At 36.5% G+C, this 22,026-nt stretch overlaps 1 protein-coding gene across 12 annotated transcripts in view; it reads right to left on the reverse strand.

The window, feature by feature from the left end:
- Positions 1–457: 457 nt before the first annotated feature.
- Positions 458–22,026, reverse strand: part of LOC103559669 (sodium channel protein type 3 subunit alpha) — a 115,687-nt gene continuing 94,118 nt past the window's right edge. For all 12 annotated transcript variants that reach the window (XM_070581497.1, XM_070581493.1, XM_070581489.1 and 9 more), the window contains 7 exons: positions 11,292–11,414; positions 9,045–9,317; positions 8,104–8,157; positions 7,140–7,277; positions 6,005–6,109; positions 4,203–4,473; positions 458–3,727 (listed from right to left, as the gene is read on the reverse strand). In XM_070581497.1, the coding sequence (XP_070437598.1) occupies positions 2,532–3,727; positions 4,203–4,473; positions 6,005–6,109; positions 7,140–7,277; positions 8,104–8,157; positions 9,045–9,317; positions 11,292–11,414 (2,160 nt within the window). In that variant the 3' untranslated portion in view covers positions 458–2,531. The remainder of the gene's footprint in view (positions 3,728–4,202; positions 4,474–6,004; positions 6,110–7,139; positions 7,278–8,103; positions 8,158–9,044; positions 9,318–11,291; positions 11,415–22,026) is intronic.

Consider the following 22,026-nt stretch of genomic DNA (forward strand, 5'->3'; position numbering starts at 1 on the left):
ATCCTGAAAAAAAATGTTAATATAAATTCTCAATCTCTGCATTGTTAAAACTTCCTGTGCAAATAGGAGTTCATAAAATGCATTTAAGTAACAAAATATGTAACATTTATTAACTAGCAAGAAATTTGGTGGTGGCATTAATTACATTGAGAGGAGCTGAGATTAAAATGTTTACAGCCAAGGGAATTAACTGAAATTGACAACCACTGTAGATGCTACTGTTACTGTTATTGAACCTGCAAGTTGGAGCGTATGGACTTGATCCTTTGCACACACAAAAGTTCACAAAAACTGCTTTTAATAGCCTTTATTCTGTAGTACTGTTGGTGTATCATACACTAGGTTGTTATAAAATTCATGTGAACTTTTATGTATACAAATGTCAGATCAAGTACAGGTTTCATTAATTATGTGTATTTTAAACTTCCAACAATAAAGAAAAACAGAAGCCAAGAAATTAAATGCAATAAAAAATGAAATATTTATTCTTTTGGCTCAATAATGACGTAGCTCACCATTCTTTTTAGTAATAGCAATTTCCTGCATGCAGCTCATCAAGACACTACAAGTAGATAGTTTTGTAAAAGGAATTAATGTTAAACTTTCGGTTTGTGCAAAAAACAAGAATTTATATCATGTTAGGTAATTGCACAACTTTGCCACTTTGTTCATGGCTGAAAAGGACAAAGCCCGTGTTTTATCTCTGATAGCTTTAGTGCAGCAGGAATTAAAAAAATAAGACTAGTCTGCATAAGCAAATACTACAAAAGTTGAGTTTTAAAAAAAAACCTTCCATGAATAAAGGGTTATATAGAGGCAACCACAGTTGGTAGAAAATGGTCTAGGTTTGAATTTTTGACCAATGTATCTCCTATGGGAATGGTAGAAAATATATTATAGCAAAGAAATCCACAAAACCCATTGTCTAACTTTTATTTTAGGAAATTATCCATTGAAAAGTATTATGGATTCAAAAGTTTGGAGTTTTGATTGAAAATAAAAAGCAAAAGCATAAAGTAAAATAAATTGGCATGTCATCAACCTGAAAATAATTTTCTTATGTACAAAATGCAACAAATAAAATTGATCATATTTTTACATTATGTATAGTTAAGTTTTGGACATATTTTCAGGAGAATATGGAGTATAGGCTTTGACAATAGGCATTACGCAGTGTGTTTCCTTGAAATCTAGAGAGACACCATATGACACTCAAGTCAAATTAAAAATACAAAAGTAAAGGTGCTTTTAAATAACTGCAAGCTATTTTGCTTGACATACTAGACATAGAGCTGGTTGAATTCACTCTATCACCAACATGTGACTTCTTCTAACCAAGACCTGTGAAGAATAGATTGAGTAAAATAGAGCAGCATAGGCAATATTAACATGCATTAGTGATAGTCTTCAAACTATTTATGTTTAATGAATGGTACAGGATACATCCCTGTTGGAAGCTCGCAAAAGACACATATACTGTGGTACATATTTGATTTAATAGAACTTGTTTATCAGGCCATATATATATTTATATATATATAAACACACATATATATATATATAAATCTCTATATATATTTGCCCAAACATGCACCACAGGGTAAAATAACTATTTACATAACAGAGGGTGTTTAATTGACATTGAATGTCAGCTTTGCTGAGGGCAGAAGGTGGCAAAGCAATATTGCAGCAGAAAGGGAACAACGATTCTAAGGTGATCTTTTAGATATAATTTTCTAGAACAGATTTATTGGATTACCTTTTTTGGAAAGCATTTAACCAAAACTACATATAACGCTCTGGAACTTAGAATAAAATTTGCACTTGCTGAAACAGAATACATTGCATAAAAATAATCCTTTAAAAATTAGAGGAGACTTACAGGCACATAACTCTTCAGATATAAACAAACATAACAGACTAAAATACTCTGAAAATTAAAGTAGCCTAGAAAATGAAAGTATCCCAAATTGTTGACATTAGAATTTTTTCTGGTTTTGATCAAGAATTTCATCTCTTGGGCAAAACACATTTGTCTAATTATTTGTAGAGTAGGAACATGGGGCTCTTAAATACTTTTTTCTCAACTTAAACCTCATTTACAAAAATAGTGACATAGTATTATGAATAAACTACGAATTAGGGACCAGGGAAATCCACTAGAACAAATTTTGTAAAAATATGGCAGATGTGGAAGTTAAAAATAGAGTGGATGCAAGTACTGTACTAAAGGTGTTTGGTGTAGTTATAACGATCACTTTGCACAACTATCCTACAGTTTAGGTAACCATTGAGTTTCTCCTCAGCAGTGTCAGCTGGTAATGAAAACAGCAACCTCTTGTCCATATTGATACCCTGACTCACAGAGTTGTAGTGACGGAGAGGTCACTGTCTTGTTATAGGCACTGACCATGAGTATGTGTTGAAACAGTCAGTTTGGCATAGACCTCCCCTGGGAGTCCAGTTGACACATAGACTTTACCTTCATAGGCTGTAAACAATTGATCACAAAGATAATTCTTTGTTTCTTTTTACTTTTGATTCTCCCTGACTTCTTTCCCTTTGCTTTCTTTTTCTGCTTTGTCTTTCTCAAACTTCTCTTTGTCTGGCTTTGTTACACTGTCATAGGAAGGAGGAGAGGTGGTAGAGGAACTTCCATCTGTTTTTTCTGGAGTGGAGTTCCCATTCAATTTGTCAATAATCATGTCATCTTTTATAGGTAAGTCAATCCTCCCTTTGATTTCCTCTGTCTTGCATTTATTTAATACTTTTTTTAACCTTTGCCTTAAAAGATAACATCTGAAATTACGCTGAATGATAGCAGCAGACACCTCCTCTTGTTTGCGTTTCAAAGTGGTTGTGATGGGCTCATAGGAGACTTTGGAGGGGTTTGATGCCATGAACCGATCTTCCATCTGTATTCGAAGGGCATCCATCTCTCCACTCTCACCCAAAACACGCTTTGTAAAGGCAAATAAAATGTCAAGGCAATGGATCCGGTCCCCACTGACCATGGGCAGGTCCATGGCAATGAGCTGGACTTTGTTTGGTTTTGCTATGAGAAGAGGAGGATCCAGGGCAGCTGCAAAATCAGAGAGCTTGGAGAACTCTATAAACTGAGTGGCATCAGGATCAAACTTCTCCCAAACCTCGTAGAACATCTCAAAGTCATCCTCACTCAGGGGCTCTGCACTTTCCTCAGTAGCAACACTGAAGTTCTCCAGAATGACGGCGATGTACATGTTCACCACAACCAGAAATGATATGATGATGTAACTGACAAAAAAGAAAATCCCAACAGATGGGTTCCCACAGTCTCCCTTAACTGAGCTTCCAGGGTGAATTGCGTCAGGGTCACAATCGGGTGGTGCACTGTTGAGAATAGGTGCTAGCAATCCATCCCAGCCAGCAGAGGTGGTAATTTGGAACAGGCAGATCATGCTGTTGCCGAAAGTTTCGAAGTTGAACATGTCATCAATTCCAGCTTCCTTTTTAACATACGCAAAGTTGGACATTCCAAAGATGGCGTAGATGAACATGACCAGGAAGAGCAGGAGGCCGATGTTAAACAACGCAGGAAGGGACATCATCAGAGCAAAGAGCAGCGTGCGGATCCCCTTAGCTCCTTTGATGAGACGTAGGATTCGGCCAATCCTGGCAAGACGGATCACTCGGAACAGGGTCGGAGACACAAAATATTTCTCTATCATCTCAGCCAGAAACATACCTATGGAAAAATACAGAAAACAGCTAAACAGTGCTTTTCTTTGCAAGGTCTATGAAAACAACAAATTTGTTATGAATATAAACCTTTAATAAATATTTGGATCCACCCCTTAATATTAGCAATTAAAGATTACAAAGTTATTTAATAATTGTATAATGTCATAAATCAATATAGATTTTCACAAAATCCAACAAATTAAATAATCTCACATAATGGTGTAACAATTTGAGATTATGTATACTCAGTTACTATGAATAGTTATCTTAATTACAAGGATTATTTCTGAAATCTCCAAATACATTGTTTTCTATTTTTGAACACTGACCTTCTTCAGTTAGAGGAAAATGAACAAGAATGGTAAACTCTAGATCTACAAACCTTATGATTCTCAATCTAATTTCCATGTTACACAGCTGTCAGAACTTGGGGAGCTTTTTCTTACAACGGCACTTCTCTGTAATTAAACCATTCTTACCTACAATGGAGAGAATCACTACCACAAAATCAAAGATGTTCCAGCCTATGGTGAAGTAGTAACATCTGAGGGAGATAAACTTCAGCACAAATTCTCCAGTGAACAAGATAATGAACACAAGGTTGATCCAGTACAAAACTTGAGTCATATACTTGCTCTGGTCATCAGTTTCCACCATCATGGTGACCATGTTGAGGCAGATGAGGATCATGATGCCAATATCAAAGACTTGTCTGGTTACAAAATCAAAGACCATACCTTGGAATTTGTTCTAGAAAAACAGAGAGGAGAAAGGAGGTTAATATGCGTATTTCATAAATAATGTCCCAGGAAAACTTCAGACGAAGTCCTTTGACCTATGGCCGTGCACCCTTCTCACATTATCCTAGACAATTCGGTGTGTTCCATTTCTCTGCATGTTAAAAAAAGAGAAAGAAATGAAAAGTCATATGACAAGAATGAAACATAATTGGTTTATATAGGTCCCATAGGAAGGCAAAACTGAATAGGACATAAATTGATAAATTGGTGGCAACTGGCTGCTAATATGCATGGACTTTGCTTGATTTTAATATCTATGATAATTTTCACAAAAAATAATGGCAACTAATAATGAAGATTTACAAAGTAGGTTAATACAGACAGACTTTTAGATGGATGAATTCCCCTATTCATTTATCAATACTTAAGGAATTTTGATTTATATCTTCCATCTCTTTCTCTCTCAAAATATGTCAGCCATCTTCCATTTAATTCTACCTCTTCTAACTATTCTGTTTAAATCACCTTCAGTAAAACAGGTTTATGCCATTTTGTGTACCCTGTCTTTCCTCCTCCCTCCCATTCCCTACCCAACTTCAACTACTCTGAAAAATGTGGTAAAGTGAGGGCCGGCCCAATGGCCAAGTGGTTAAGTTCATGCACTCTGCTTCACCAGCCCAGGGTTTTGCCAGTTCAGATGCTGGCTACAATATGTAGCTCTGTACTGGGGGACTTTGAGGAGAAGGAACAAAAAAAAGATTGGCAACAGATATTAGTTCAGGTGCCAATCTTAAAAAAATATATATATATATATGTATGATAAAGTGAAGTCATTTATGATTCACGAGATTTTGTCAAGTCCCAGTTCTGGCAATCACAGGCTTTGTAACTTTGGGTATGATATTCACCTTCTTTGGGCCTCAGTTTCCTTATTCCTTACCCATCTAAGAGGATAGATGACTTAGAGTACATAATCTACCATTGTAATGTCTTTCCGTTATAATGAAGCTCTACAGAGTATGCATTCTGAATAAGTCTTTTTCTTTTTTGCGTATTTGGTGAAACAAATTACTTTGATGACAGCTTTTTCCTTTCTAAAAAGATTAAGAATATTTTCTAGTCATAAAAATAGAGAGAACAAACAGCATAGAGGGAGGCCATGGGAGTAAGATGGGAAGTCTGGAAAACTCCATCTATTTAAAAGGACAAGAGGGTGCCATTTAGCAAGACCAGAGGAGCAGGAACTGGGTTCACTGTTGGTGGCAGTAGGTGGCAGCAGGAGCATGAAGCATGCAGTTATTGGGAACCCTGAGTTGGAAATTTTCAACTGACAAACTGTAAAGAACATTGCCTCTTTTTAAAGAATTTAGTAATTCTTATTGCAAGTAGCAGTTGTGAACTGTGTCACACATATGAGCTTTACAATTATGGCATATTATATCTTGGTGACATCACCCAATATGTTCTGATCCAGGGCACTGCCCAATTTCAATATATGCAAATAGGACTTTGGAATGTTAAATAAAATAAGTAATTCTTACTCTTGGCCGAGGTATGGGTTTCTGAGGTTTCTTGGACCCGAGTTTCTTCATTGCGTTGTAATATTTTTTCTGTTCCTCTGTCATAAAGATGTCTTGACCTCCAAAGTAAAGACATAGTATAAAACTGGTTACAACCTAGACATGTGTTATGACAGCACTTGTACAAAAATATTCGAGTCTTTCCTTTAATGCTTTCTTAAGTTTTAAATGGATATTATCCTGCTTCATATAGATTTATTCTGCTTTTCCCATTTATGGGGAATTCTGAGTACTTTAATATCATGTAAAACCCATAATCACATAAAACTCTGATTAGTACAGGATCCTAATTTGATTATATTATGCTTAGAGGGAGGCTCAGGGGTCTCATATATTTTCATGAAAGAAAACAATGTTTTCTTAATCCACTTCACTGTTGACAGTTTTACTTCCTTATTCAACAATTTTTGAGCACTTCTGTGTGCTAGACAATGTACCTGATATCAGAGTTGCATAGATATACGACACAGTGTTTTATGCAAAAACAAAAAATGCACTGCAGAGATAACAATAGATTCCGAGACTCAGAAATGGGCTTGATATAGTAGCGTACCCTTAAACTAGACCTTAAAGGATGAGTCAGTGTTTGCTAGGTAAAGCATTCCAGGAAGAGAAAATATCCTACGTAAAGTCATGGAGGTAAGAGAGCATGACTTTTTCAGAAAAGGGCAGAAAATCCATGTAGCTGTGTGTGTGGCAAGTGATGGTGTTGATGGTGGGTGGGTGGTGACTGAGGAGTAAGGAAGTAGATTTAGAAAATGTGGTGTGAGACAAGAGGAAGCTGGAAAACTCAGTGGAGATTAGTTCCTGAAAGGCTCTGTAAGCAAGGAGAAAGCATTGGAGGGCCACTGGATGTTTTGAAGCAATGGTCACATTTTTGGGTCAGAAAGACACTGTAGCAGATCTGCAGAGGATGAACCTGGAGAAAAACCACTGACTAGAGGCCGGAATCCTCTGAGCTGAACTGACCACATAGCGAATGGAAGAAAATACAAAAATGATCTAAGTCTGTCATGACTCCGAGTATCCTGGTTATTTGGATGTATAACAGACAGAACCTCAGAATGGAGAAATGTGAGAGCTGAGGAATACTTATCTTCTTTTTCTGTTGGTTGAAGTTATCTATGATGACACCAATGAATAGATTCAGAGTGAAGAATGACCCAAAGATGATAAAGATGACAAAGTATAAATACATATACAGATTTTCTTCATATACAGGCTGAAGTTTAACCTAAATAACATTGAAAATATTAAATAATATTTTAAAACACAATAAATACTTAAACTAAATGAACATTTCGTGTGTTGTTAGTTAATATAGAGCTATTTTTGCCTTGCTCTGAGATATTGTTCTGAAAAACAATTCTGTTTTCAAATTACTATGATCTAGTAATGAAAGTTTCCATTTTTATGATTGTTCTTGAATCTGTTTTCCCATTGTGGCTTACCTGTGCATATTCTTTAGAGTAAATAACAGCAGTATAAGCAAGGCAAAGATTTTGAACTTATTATTAGTCTTATTATAAATTTTTTGCAAAATTTTCAATTTGGGTTTGGAAATTCTGGCTCTTGGAGATATGGCTTTAATAACAGAACATCAACTTCTAAGAGGAAAATTCAGAATGAACAGATATGTTCTGAAGAATTATTTTTATTCCTATTTTCAAAATTGAGTTTCCCTGAAACTTGCTTGCTTCTTTCATGATATTTCTGGAAGCTGCTTCACAGACTCTGGTTGATCATTCTTTCCAAGGACAAGTCATTTCCCCACTGAGCAGTTTTCCCAACCTTAAGAATCTCATTTACTGGACCAATCTGATATCTTCTGATCCATAAAGTTAGATATCCTTTCATATTAGATATATATTTTATAATAGGCATATGTTAACCAAATTATCATTTATATCAAAGTGTATTGGCTTAAAAAAGATCATTTCTATATGCAATTGTAAATGTTCTGATTGCATCTAATATAAAATTCTGAGCCTTTCAGTTGCATTATCACAATGTTCACTATGGAAAATCTAGTAGCTATAAATAATATCAGTGATACTTACATCTCGTGAGTCAACAGCTGCATACATAATATCCATCCAGCCTTTAAATGTGGCCTGTAACAACATATATTTGAATTCTGCATAAAAGCCTAATCCAAGAGTATGCATTTTACCACATGAAAATCTGATAGTGTTATTACAAATAACTTTTTGTACACTATTATGAAATTTTCTATAAAGACACTCAAATGAATTGAAAGAAGAAATGAAACCGAAATAAAGCTAAGTCTTACGTAGAGTCTGGAACTCGTTCTCTTTGTTTTTCTTGGAAGGTATTCTATTTTTTTCTCCACTAAGGTTTAACTAGATGCTTGATTCATGAAACTCCCATTTCAGTCTCAAATCCCTTTCATACCAAAAGGTAAGCTCTATGATTCAAACCTATGGTGTGTTTAAACACAACTCAATCATTTTCATTAACTAATTATCAATTAGTTAATATACTTTCCATTAAGTCAAAATTATTAAACATCACACATTTTGAAATCCACGGTGTAAGATTTGCCTATCCACACATAGTAGAACCGTACTCCTTAGATGTTGGTAAAATTAATTATCCGGCTAATAATCATACATTTAATTCATCACTACAATATATACATTGTTATTTTAATACATAAAATTGCTCCTTTGACAATGATTGCTACAAAAAACTAAAAATGGTAATAGCACAATAGCGCTCAATAATACGACAAGAAAAAACAGGAAGCAGAAATATAAAATCACTTAAAACATACTAAAAGCTGAACACTGGGGAAAACACATTATAAAATAACTGCAAAACATCTTCTTTACAGTCAAGTCAAGCTAATAGTATAGGTGTTAACATCAACTCCTTTTGTAGTGTCAGATATGAATCATTCAAGCAAAGAACATCAGATAAATGATCTTACTTGAAACATTATGAAAACATTTTCAAAACTCATACAGTAGCCACTTACCACTTGAAGCAATGCGAGATAGCCAGCACCAACATTATCAAAGTTTACTTTCACGTTTTTCCACCGAGCTTGCTTGCCAAGAGCCTGACAATCACTCAAATTGTTGACTTCTTTAACTTCAAACATGTTACCCGTTGTTGTGTTAACACAGTGGTAGAACTTGCCAGCAAACAAATTCACACCCATGATGCTAAAGATCAGCCAGAAGATGAGACAAACCAACAGCACATTCATAATAGAGGGAATGGCTCCCACAAGAGCATTCACAACCACCTGGAAGAGGAAAGGAGGACAAGGCAGCTTACAAATTGTTAAACTGGGAACCATTCCTTTCATTTAGTTAACAGTAAAATGGGTGTGAAAAGAGATAAATAAAAATTTAGGTGGACAGGTTGTTTCTTCTGATATTTTCTAGGACATATTTGATAAGGGAAAACAAACAGTGACACAACTAAAGAGCTAAAGGATTTAAGGAAAGCAAAATGTGCCAAAGCACGAAAAGAAATAAACAAAAACCTGATACAGTAAGATGGAGTCAGAAAATGTATGCTGGGGAAAAAAGAAAAAAAAAGATGCATTAAATATCAACAGAAGAAATTCATCATTCAGCAAAACATTTTAATTTTCAGTGGTGTTAATGAATGATAAATGATTTGAAAAACATCGTTAAACAAACCCTTCACAAAGTATTAATAATGCCTTAAATTTGTATCCTCAGATGAAGTTAACTTTTCATGAGTATGAAGAATAGGATTAGGAATTTACATGGTCCATTTTTTTCCCCCATTGGTAAAATCAAATTTAAAGAAAGTATATTAAATTAGGAAATGAGGTGGAATTTATCCCTGGACATGAAAATACAGAATACGTCTGCATCATTTTATTCCAAATCTCTTAAATGTTCACTTTGGGGCACATGTTACTTCACCAACCAAGGCTGACCTATTTCATGAAGGAGAAATTCAGTCACCTTCTCTCTAATTAAATGCAGAAGAGATTAAGATGTATTTTGAAATCTCTAGAGAAGCCAACAGTATCTTTTTAAATCTAATTTAATCTGGTTCATATTGGACTATTTTGTTAAGCACTTATATTAAATTAAACTATTGTTTTATTTGAAAATATTGTAAACATTATTTTAGAAATGAACACCAAAGAATTTTAAAATGACATCAAAACCTGAAATTCAAAATTATAAAAATTTCATACGCTGCTTGAATTTTTGTTTAGAAGTCATACATATTATACCTACCAGACTTTTTGGCTACTAAAATTTGTTTAAAATGACCTTCCCAGTTTTCTTATCATCAAATAAATGCATGATACATTTTACCATATTTTATAGCTGGAATGTTACTTCTGCCATATAACTGAATTAAAGCGTGAATCTTGAAGTCAAGTCTGAGTGTTTTTATTGCCCAATCTACCTCCTGACATAAAGGGTTTATGGCCTAGAAAAAATTCAATATCCATGTACATTTGCAAGCTGGATTAAACAAAGCTGGCCTTTGTGTTAAATAGTATTTTGAGGGGGTGTGGCCAGGGGGTGTGTATCCATATAGTTGCATACTTTTTATTTAGATGCATAAAATATACACTTAGGAAGAGAGTTGGAGGAGAAAATACAAGGACTATGGAAAAAGTGAACCTTATTCAGAATGCTCACTTCAAAGGGAGTCCATACAACAAACCCTACAGGTTACCCGTGATGCTTCATTAATTATCCTCACCCCCTACTTTGGTTGCTTAGGATATATAGATTTTGTCAGAGGCTACAATTCAGTGTTGTTTTCTTGTACAACTATTTTTATTACTGATATTAACTGAAGAAATAAAGCACACAAAAACTATTTTAACTTTCATTCATTGTCAGTATTTTTGGAGGAATCCGACTACCTGTGTAGAGGAAGGAAAACCCCTCCTAGGATAAATGTCAGTAGTAAATAGTCACTTTAAAGTGTATAAGCAATGAAAGGAAATAAATGGCAGCACACAATTTTTGGATGTTGTGGAAACATCCTTGAACTCTCATCACATCTGGATTCTAGTCCTAGCTCTGCCACAATTTCTGAGGGCCTGTTGAAATAAATCTCAGTTTCAAGAGACTGGGCTTAGTGATCTCCAGGATTCCTGCTCTGAAATTCTACAGTCTATGAAATAAATATAAGAAGAGTGTGGCACCCCTCTGTATCTAAATCATTACCTACATTTTGTCATAAATCATCAGAGAACTTTCATTCTTCTTACCCTCATGCCTTCAAAGCGGGATAAAGCTCTTAGAGGTCTTAGAGCTCTTAGTGTCCTTAGGGATTTGATGGCGCCAAGTTCTGAGTACCCAAGAGCATTGGCTGCCAAGCTGACCAAAGAAACCTACAAAAGGAAAAAATATTAATTGGCCCACCAAGAAATAAACTGTTGACTCAAGGCATAGCACAGGGTGTCTGTTCTTTAGTGCCAACCAAATAAAACTTCGGACATGTCTGGGCAGCCTCCATCTTCCACATGGTGGGGTCATCTCACATTTCCAGCCTCATCTCCTACTATTGCTTTTCTTATCAGTGAAACTGGAGTCCTTGTCAATTTTTAATAAACATTTGTAAACCCCTCCAGGTAGATATTTCACCCCATGAAGCCCTTTTCGACCTGTGTGTATACCACTGATGATTCAGGACATGGTTCAAAAGCCATCTTTCATTTCATTAGAAATCGTGTTTCTCTCTTGAATTTACGTAGTATCTTGGTTATGCATATTGGAGGCATTTACCATGTAATAGAATCAATTGGTTTAATATCTTCTCTCCCCTTCTGGGTCACATAAGCTTTTTACGGACTAGGATGAAACATGCTTCTCTTAGTGTGCCTAAAACTGTCTAGTTGAATATGCTTTAGTCAATATGTGTTGGATAAATAAATAAGGGGAAAATTTTACCTGGGGAAACATTTTATCAGACCACGTTGTAGTTTCATAGTAACAATGAAATTTTTATCTAAACTATTGAATTCATGATTTATAATACAGTACCTCTCATTCAGAGTGATAATACATCTTTCTGATATTTACACATATGCTAAATTTTACTTAAATGTATGAAAGATTAAAGAGGATATGCCCTTTTTTGGGAGGAAGTCACTTTTATTTGCTTTGATTTTCCTTCAATATATTAACATTTGTTGAAAATTTCCTCTATGTTAGGTTCTGCTCTAAGGGACTTACATGTATAAATCTTAAAAAGTGGGTATTATTAGTATTACCTTTTCTCTGGTGAGGAAGTTGAGTCCCCTCCCCTCCTTTCAAAAAACAAAAAAGATGCACAGGTAATAACAGGTGGAGTTGGGGCTTGAACACAAGTGTTCTGACTTCAAAACCATATCCTAACATTTTGGATCCACTATCAAAAATTCTTTCCTCATCGGAACCACAAAACACAGAAAATGATTTGAGTGACTATCTTCTCAATTCTTGCAAGGATTGTAGGGAACTTAGTGCTTTCCTTGATGCATAGGAGAGAAGTTAATTCATTACATCCACTGGATGGCTTAAGGGCTTTAGGGCTTAATTTTTTGTGAAAAGGGCTATTGAAAATGGATCAAACTGAACCCTCCCAACAATCTTGTAAGATGGGAGGAAAACAATGATCTGCCCCAAAACACGTGGTATAAAGGGTGATACCAAAACCAGAACCTAGGCTTTAAAGGCAAACAGAGCCACGGTCGCCTCAAAGTTTAATTTAGTATACATCTCACAGAATTGACCAGAAAAATAAATGACTTGAATTTAAGCATGACTCACGCAGGATAATTTATTGAGCTGTTCATTTCCGTCTAGTGTTCGCTGCTACAGAAAGCTGGTGAGATGGGTCAGGTTATTAGAGGATGTTCAGGCTTCTGTGCTCTGTGCTCCTTTGCCTCAGGAGGCCTTAACAGCTTCTTTATGTTTCTGAAGCTGCTTTCTGAAGATTTGCCTCATCTTCCCAACCAAGCCCTTTATTTGAGACCTGGGCATTTTAAAGGGAAGTGGATGCAAATTTCTCAAGACCCTGAAGTAAAGAAGCTTATGCTTTGAAAGTAAAAGAAAGGTAATGTCCAGACCTAGGGGGCGCTGGAAGGATAGGAAGTTGTGGGTTCAAGCATGAGAGGCACCACTCACACATAACCATCCCACACTCGGTGGCTCTGCATGTGCTAGAGAAGCGGGGCGTTGGTGAGCTGCCCTGCTTTTAATGGAGCTCATATAATTTTGTGTAGGGCAAAACTCACTTTCATGAGTTGACTAATGTGAAGAACAATCTGCTTTAAAGGTGAATTTGAAATAAATAATTTTAAAGATTTGCAATATAGTTAAAATGTGAAGATAACGTTCTACATTGGTAGGGTGCTGTACAATTCATATTGGTGTTTTTCACTCATTATCTCTGTCTCAGAGTGGTCAGATGACTAGTCCAAGAAAAGGGAGAAAGGAAAAACACATAACTGGAATTTAGGTTTTCTGTTTTCTAGTCCAGTGTGTTTTCCATCTCAGTAAACTTGTCCCCAACCTTTCAGTACACAACGTTTTAATCCTCATTTCTTTTGTGCTAAACACAAAAGGGACTCTTGCCAATATGTGCAAAGTGTAAGAGAAGCCCTTTGCCAAAAACTGAATTTTCAGTACAAATTTACATGACTCTAGGTACCTCACTCCACAGCAAATATATGGAACTGTCTGTGCCAGAGGTTTAGGAGGTGGTTCAGTTGTCATCCATGCCTTTCCACATCCCTATTGCAGCTGAGACTGAGAAAGAAAGGAATAATGCAGGGAGGGAACTGATGATTCTGAAGAAGACCCTGGGAGTGCTGTGATTGCTTAATGAACCAAGTGACATGAGTTACTTCCCTTAAAAATGGCTCAAAAGGGGCTGGTCCAGTGGCATAGTGGTTAAGTTCATGCGTTCCGCTTTCCCGGCCCAGGTTTCACGGGCATGTATCCCTGGCATGAACCTACACACCACTCATCAAGCCACATGGTGGAGGCATCCCAGAAACAAAATAGAGGAGGATTGACACAGATGTTAGCTCAGTGACAATCTTCCGCAAGCAAAAAGAGGAAGATTGGCAACAGATATTAGCTCAGGGCCAATCTTCCTCACCAAAGAAAAAGGGCTAAAGATAATTTCTTTGAATTTAATATAAACAGTTAAAAGATAAAAACCATACAATCACCTCTATACACTCGGATGATACGTTTCAATTCAAAAGCCTGCATAATTTTTGATGGCAAACTCTAGAGGCTTTCCCAGCAAAACCAGAAATAAAAGAATATGCTCACTACCAATGTTATCATTTAACACTTTCTGGAAAAAGAAATAAGAGCTATAAGAATTAGGGAAGTGGAAGAAGTCATTATTCGCTATTGTTGACCTCAAAAAACCCAAAGGGATAAAGTGAAAAACTGTTATAAATAATTATATAATTGTTTTAGGTGCTAACATATGTTTTCATATTAATTTTTTAAAAAGTTTGTGTAAGAGTCTTTTGGAACTACACCAACTCTAAAACACTAACATGGAAAAAATATAAGTATGAGTAGAATCTAAAATATGATTGTTTCAAGAAGAAGAGCAATCAGAGAGGACAAATCCCACCTGATACTAAACCATTTCTAAATCTGCAATTATTAAAACTGTCTTGTTAGCAGACAAAGAAATGAATGAGAAACAATAAAGTCCAAAATAGACCCAAGACTTATCGAGATTTAGCATGTAGATAGTAGTAGGATTTTAAATGAGAGGTGAGAAAAACAAGTGAGAAACCATTTTGAGGAAAATAATATCGGAGCCTCACCTCACAACTTACACGGAAATAAGCTCCAGATTGATCAAAAATTAAAACATAAAATGAAAATGAATGAAGATACAAATAAAATGCAACCTATAAAATTGGGAAAAAACATGAGAAAATGTTTTAATAATCTTGGAGTGTAATGGTCTTCAGAAGCATTAGAAGAACCACGAAGGAAAAAAGACTGCTAAAGTTGACTGAATCAACGTGAAAAGTTTCTACATGACGAAAGAACAAAATCAAGAGACTAAAGCCCAAAGAGGAAAAATAGTCATACCACATGTGACAAAATAACTTCCTTAATATGAAAAGACCTGCTACAAATCAGTAACAAAATTGTCATTAACCAAATAGAACATCATACAGATTCTCTCTAAACTTTCCCTTTAATCTGTCTGTTGGAACATCGTATTTATTAACACTCCCTAGTGAAACTAGAAGGAAAGCAAAGGAATACAAACAAAGAGAATACGAGAAGAGATAGCAAGGAGGAGAGTTAAAAAATGATCCTGGACTATGGAGAGCACAGGAATGATTACTTTCTCAGCGGAGCAGAAGCAGCAGAAATCCAAGTGCCTGCAGAAGCGAGCAAATTGTTGCAATGACCTCTCAAAAGGCACTGGACCTGGAGACACCAAGTGCCTCTAAAAGGGGGGGTGGGTTACAGATGGCACTAAAAACAGAATTGATTGAAAGTCTCTGTACAGGAAAGCTAGACACTTTTGAGTTTCTTCATCAACTCCTCTGCAGCCCTGCAGGAGAGCACAATGGAATAACACACCTTCACAGTTTATAGAGTAAAATCTATATCTGCTACAGAGGTCAGAAGGTAGAAACAATAATCCACATTGTGGCTGGTTTCCCTCTGAGACCACAAAGCCTCTACAACACATCATGCAATTGCGGGTTTTCCTTTAACAGAACCATAGAGTTTAAAAAGCATGTAGACTAACTCAATATTTCTTGGAGCATCCGCACCTGGAGCTTCAGATTTCTAGATGCACACATCCTCACTTCCATCCCATAACAGTCCTATTTCCTATCTGCTAGGCAACTTCTGAAAACGGGCTCAGGTAGTGGTGAGGGCCAGGCACAGAGCTGCCATGGAAGTGGTGGCAAAGGGCTCTTGGTGAAGATGGGAGGTCGGGGATACTGGAGACGGCAGGATTTGGTCCTCTGGGATGGGTAAGGTTTACGGTAGGAAAGGAGTGAAGGATATCCAGTGTCTGTGAGAAGTAAAGAGCAGTTCCTATGCAATGTCAGCCAGGAATGAGAGTCCATTTTTACATAAGGAGAGTTTGTAACTCAAGGGCTGCCTCTTTGCCTTTGACATTCCTTCTACTTCTATCTTAGGCTTTTACAGCTTATTTGTCTTTAATTTTGTGCATGATTGGAAAATTTAAAATGCTCCAAATTTCCATAAAAGCAAACATCTCAGTCATTATGGTATTGCCCATGGCAGTGGGAAGCTGGAGATAATAGAGGCCACAGGTTCCACAGGAATTTCATGTAAATATCCAAACACCATTGTCTTTTAAAAATGAGGACTTTGAATCAGATGATTTCCAAGTTTACTTCCTCGTCTGAAATTCTACAATTCAGTAATTTCAAGATGATTAAAGCAAAATAACACTATATGTTATTCATGCTGAAAAGACAAATCACAGTATTTTTCTTAATGGATGTGTCATCCTTAATCAAACACACCCCTGGGAAAATACTTGAAGTGCTGGTCTGATTGATAGTGAGCATGATTACTACTGTTTATAGGGTATATAATTATGAATCAATCCTCAGGTTTAATTTTTTTTTGGAAAGATAGGAATTATTTTTGACATTTTTGTATAACGAATGTGTGTTATATAGTCCTCTAACAGCTAAGTAACTACTCTGTGCCTTAATTTCCTCATCTACAAAATTGGGATCATAACAGTAGATGCCTCGGTGGTTTTGTGAAGGTTAAATGAATTAAGACAAAGGTTAGTTGTTGTTAATATTAAATATGAGCACCCTTATTATCTGTCTTGACTGTCACTATTTGGAATCCTGGCTGATGAGTTGGTATGGTCTCCCATGAGAAGGCATTTAAGAAGAGAAAGAGCCATGTGGATCTTTGTAAAGGAGATATTTGTCGAGGTCTCCTTGGAGGCAGGGAGACCATTTAGTAAGCCATTGCTTGATCCAGTTAGTCATAGTGGTGTTGGTGTGGTGCTGAATAGGAGGGTCCAGAACCCCGATTCACTTATTAGTTGATAAAAATGGAGGAGAATTTGTGACTGATTGGTTGTGAGGGGTGAAAGAGGAGAGGCCAAAGATGACATTTGGCTTAGCTTCATACATATACCACCACCAGACAAAACAGGGAATTCAGGAAGAAATGCATGATTGGAGGGGAAAGATAATGAATGTACTCAGACAGGAGGAGTATCAGTAAGTATTACCTAGGAAGCAATTAGAAATGTGGGTTGGGGTTTAAGGAAAGACCAGAATTAAAGACTAAAAGTCTCTTTGTGCTAAAAGTCATAACTTTTTCAAGAAGGGAACATAGAATTTTATGCTGTTAAATTAATAGGATTATCTTCTAAAATCTGGCCAGTGAGAAATTTTTCTTATTACTAAATTGATAACGCTACAAGAGAATTAAATCCTTCCAAGAAAAGAACAAAGTGAATCATTCCTATTAGGAGGCATTTACAGGAAAAACCAAAGCACATACGATACTTTTTAAGTGGAAGTATGTCTGAAGAGAGATCAGAAATTGAGATGAAATGACAAATAGTTTAAAGTTATTCTGTTCCTTTATCCCAAAGTTCTTTTTTTTTTCTAAAGATTTTATTTTTTCCTTTTTCTCCCCAAAGCCCCCCGGTACATAGTTGTATATTCTTCGCTGTGGGTTCTTCTAGTTGTGGCATGTGGGATGCTGCCTCTAAGTGGAAGTATGTCTGAAGAGAGATCAGAAATTGAGATGAAATGACAAACAGTTTAAAGTTATTCTGTTACTTTATCCCAAAGTTCTTTTTTTTTTTAAAAAAAAAAAAAGATTTTATTTTTTCCTTTTTCTCCCCAAAGCCCCCCGGTACATAGTTGTATACTCTTCGTTGTGGGTTCTTCTAGTTGTGGCATGTGGGATGCTGCCTCAGCGTGGTTTGGTGAGCAGTGCTATGTCTGCGCCCACGATTCAAACTAACAAAACACTGGGCTGCCTGCAGCGGAGCGCGCGAACTTAACCACTCGGCCACGGGGCCAGCCCCTATCCCAAAGTTCTTTTAATTTAATCTGATTCTCTCCACAAGAGCTCCAACTGAAATTCAAGGCAAGTGTGTACATATTAGCACAGCATCTCACTGTATTCATTCACCACCATCGAAGGCAACCACCTTTGGACTGTAATGTGGGAACTCTGACTGGGGCAACACAGTATTTCAAACAGGTCTGTGCACTGTTGCAAAATGTGGAGCAAAGAGCAGGTTAGGTAGAGCTAGCTCTGCCGCCTACTAGCTATAGGACGTCTCTAAACCTCATTTCCTCAGTAGCAAAATAGAGATAATAATAAGACTTAGATCACAGGATGCTTAAGAGGATGAGTAAATAATTTATAATTAAAAAGAGATATTGAGAATAAGGTTTATAAAGCAGGGATTAAGAGCATAGTTAACAGAGCCAGATTGCTTGGGTGCAAAATCCAGTTTATAGCCACTTAGCTGTTGTAACTTGGGCAAGTAACTTAACCTTTCTTTGCCTTAGTTTCCCCATCTGCATAATGAGAATAATTATAGTTTCTAACTCATAGAGTTTTGAAGATTAAATGAGTTAACATATATAAAGTGCTTTCAGTAGCAACTGTGCAGAGTAAACATTAAGTCAGGGTTATTAATTTTCATTATTATTATGTAAGGCTTTTAATTAGTGCCACTCCCACAGTAAGTGCTTAGGAAGTGCTAGGCATCTTATTGTGCTATTACCAATACTAATAACAGGCCTAGCTTCATTATTAAGGATGCCAATGTGTCAAGAATAAATGTCAAGAACTAAGGCAGGAACCACTAGATTCTAGAGGCTGCTGCCAATTGGAAATACATGTATGAATCACCTCATATTTTGTTCACCTCAACAGAGCGGCTGATGAGGATTCTAAGGGGCCCTTGAACAAACATAAAAAGTTTCTGATCAGCAAACATCAAGCATCTCACTTCAACCACATCAGCAACTTGTGCCGTCTATAAAGTGGGAATCACTTGTGGGCAATAAATATTTCACAATGGTTCAATCTTTTATTCAGTGTTTTGAACACATCAGCACCTTAGCATAATTTGGAATCAAATTTGAAGTTGTCATGATAATATGACATTTCCTGGGGATGACATATTTGCAAAAATTAATAAGGACAAGAAATTTGAATTATTTTTAATGAATTATGATCACGTATTTAGTTCATTGTGTGGCCAACAATGGCATTTATAATATAGCTGCTACAGTTATAGTGTAGGGTAATTTGGTTTTTATATGAAGACAGTATCTTTTTGACCTTTGGATGGAAAAACCAATAACCATACAGAATCAGAAAAATTAGTCCATGTAGTGTAATATTCTGGCAGACAAAGGCACAGATTAAGTTGTCCTACTTGATTCCAACCTGAATTATCACACTTTTCTCTATCTCTTCATCTTGATTCCTTCCTCAAATTTTCTAATATTTCCAGTACTTTATCCCCATCACTTCCCTGAGACATCTCTTATTCATGACACCAGTGACTTCCTTTTTCCAAATATAAGTGTCATTTCTCAGTACTCATGTCACTTGACCTCCTTGCAGCCTGTGATGAAATTGATTATGTCTGCTTTGGAAAAATTCAACTCCCTTCTCTGGGTTTCTGTGACACCATGCATATTCTGTTTTCCTTTTTCTTCTAACTGCTACTTCTCAATGTAATTTACTGGCTCCTTCTCTTTTGCCCAACTTCTAAATGTTGACATGTCCCCAGAGTTTGGCCTGGGCTCCTTTGTCAACTTGCATTGTCTGCCTAGGTAAGCTGATCTGCTCATGAGCCAGGAGGTTCATGGCTTCAAATGACATCTATATTCTGATGACTCCTAAATTCATAATCAGATCCTGGCATCTCTCCAGAGCTCAAGACTCCTGTAAAATTCAACATCTACTCTTGAATGTCCAATAGGCATCTCAAACTTAGTTCATCCCTCTCCCACTACCATCTGCTTGCCCTGTTAAACCTGCTCTTCTGATCTTCCCCATTCCAGTTAATGGCTTCATCCTCTATCCATTTGTTCACGTTGAAAGAAAATCTATTTGTTGAATCCTCTCTTTTCTTCACACCACACACATCCAGTCTGTCAGTAAGTCTCATTAAATTGATCTAAGACACAGTCATCTCTTTCCTAGAATATTAACACAGCTTTCTAATTTATCTTCCCGCTTCCACTCTTTGTCGTCCCTTCCCCAAGCCACGCATGATCATTTTAAAACAGTAGATCAGATCCCTGCTCAGCCACCCCCCGCAAGCTTCCCATTGTAACTATAACCAATATACAATAAATTACATAATATGTACAATATATAATAAATTACCGTAAAACATGAACTTCTTACCAGGCCTCTAGGAAGCTTTCTGAACTCAGTTTCTGTCCCCCTCACCCATGTTTTATCACACACATGCACAACAGTTTTCTTTCTGTCTCTTGAGTGTTCTCAGCGCATACTCACTTTAGGGCCTTCAGATTGTTCTTTTCTATTCCCTCAGGTCTTTGAATGACTGGCCCATTGTTATAGATTGAATGTTTATGTCCCCCCAAAATTCATTTGTTGAAACTTAATCGCGAATATGATAGTATTTGGAGGTGTGGGAGGTGATTAGGTCATGAGGGCAGAGCCTTCATGAATGAGATTAGTGCCCTTATAACAGAGAACCCTGAGAACTCTCTTGTCCGTTCCTCCATGTGAGGACGCAGTGAGAAGAAGGCCATCTATAAGCCAGGAAAGTGGCTATCAACAGACACCGAATCTGCTGGCATCTTGACGTCCCAGCTTCCAGAACTGTGAGAAATAAATTTCTGTTGTTTATAAGTCACTTAATCTACGGTATTCTGTTAGCGCAGCCCAAACGGACTGACACCCTTTCTCATCATTTACCACCCCAAAAACACATTCCCTAGACACTAGCTAATACTCTCTTCCTGCTCCCTACCCTGCAGTCATTCTCTAGCCCATTACCCTGTTTTATTTCATAGCAGTAATCACCATCTGCCTTTATTTTATTTTCAGATTTCATTTGTTTACCTCTTTACTGTCTGTTCCAATCTCCCATAGAGTGTAAACCATAACAGAGCCTGATCTGCCTTGTTCATATCTCCTTTGGCTACAATAGCATGTGACCCTTGTTAGGTGCTCAAAATATTTACTGAATAAATGATTGAATGTTAGGAGGTTGGACAGATAATCCACTACAATCTACTTTTACTTTCAGGTAGAGAATTGAAGAGATTACATTTTTTCCCTAGATAAATTTCTCGAGGTTTCAAAGCATACTTCTAGTTTGAAGTCTTCACCTCTACCTCTATTATTTTTTTAAGCTTTCTGTGGCTGTTTAGTTTGTTACATCAATATACCTGATGGACTGTGAAGCCCTTTGAAGTATGTTTTACTTGTACTTTCAAAAACTGTTTTAACTCTACGTTTACTTTAGCTTAGTGTACCCAGTGGTCTGAGAACAAGTTGTTTTCTGAAGTTACATTAATTTATGTATTTCAGCCCCTGCAGTGAGAAAAAGAAGAAAATAGACCCATTTAAAATAACATAACTTGCCCAAAGGTAGAAAGCTTTAAGTACCCAGTTCCAATCTACTAATTTAGGGAAGTAATTTTTGGGCACTATTCTTTGTCATTAATTTACTCATTTTGACATTATTCAATAGATACCTAAGCATGTATATTAGATGTCTAAAGATAGAAACATGAAACAAAACCCCAGCTCTTGAGAGATTTTTGCATCATATTTGTACCTCCTATATGGGGGAAATACACAGAAATACTTAAAGTACAATGCAGCAAGTACTTCAATGAATGTACATTTTTCAGTAAATGTACATATTTCAGTAAATTTCAGAGTTTTCTGGAGAAGTTCTATCGCATTTGTAAATGTTCTTCATCATGA

This window comes from Equus przewalskii, chromosome 17 (assembly GCF_037783145.1).
Source record: "Equus przewalskii isolate Varuska chromosome 17, EquPr2, whole genome shotgun sequence".
NCBI classification, from domain to species: Eukaryota; Metazoa; Chordata; class Mammalia; order Perissodactyla; family Equidae; genus Equus; species Equus przewalskii.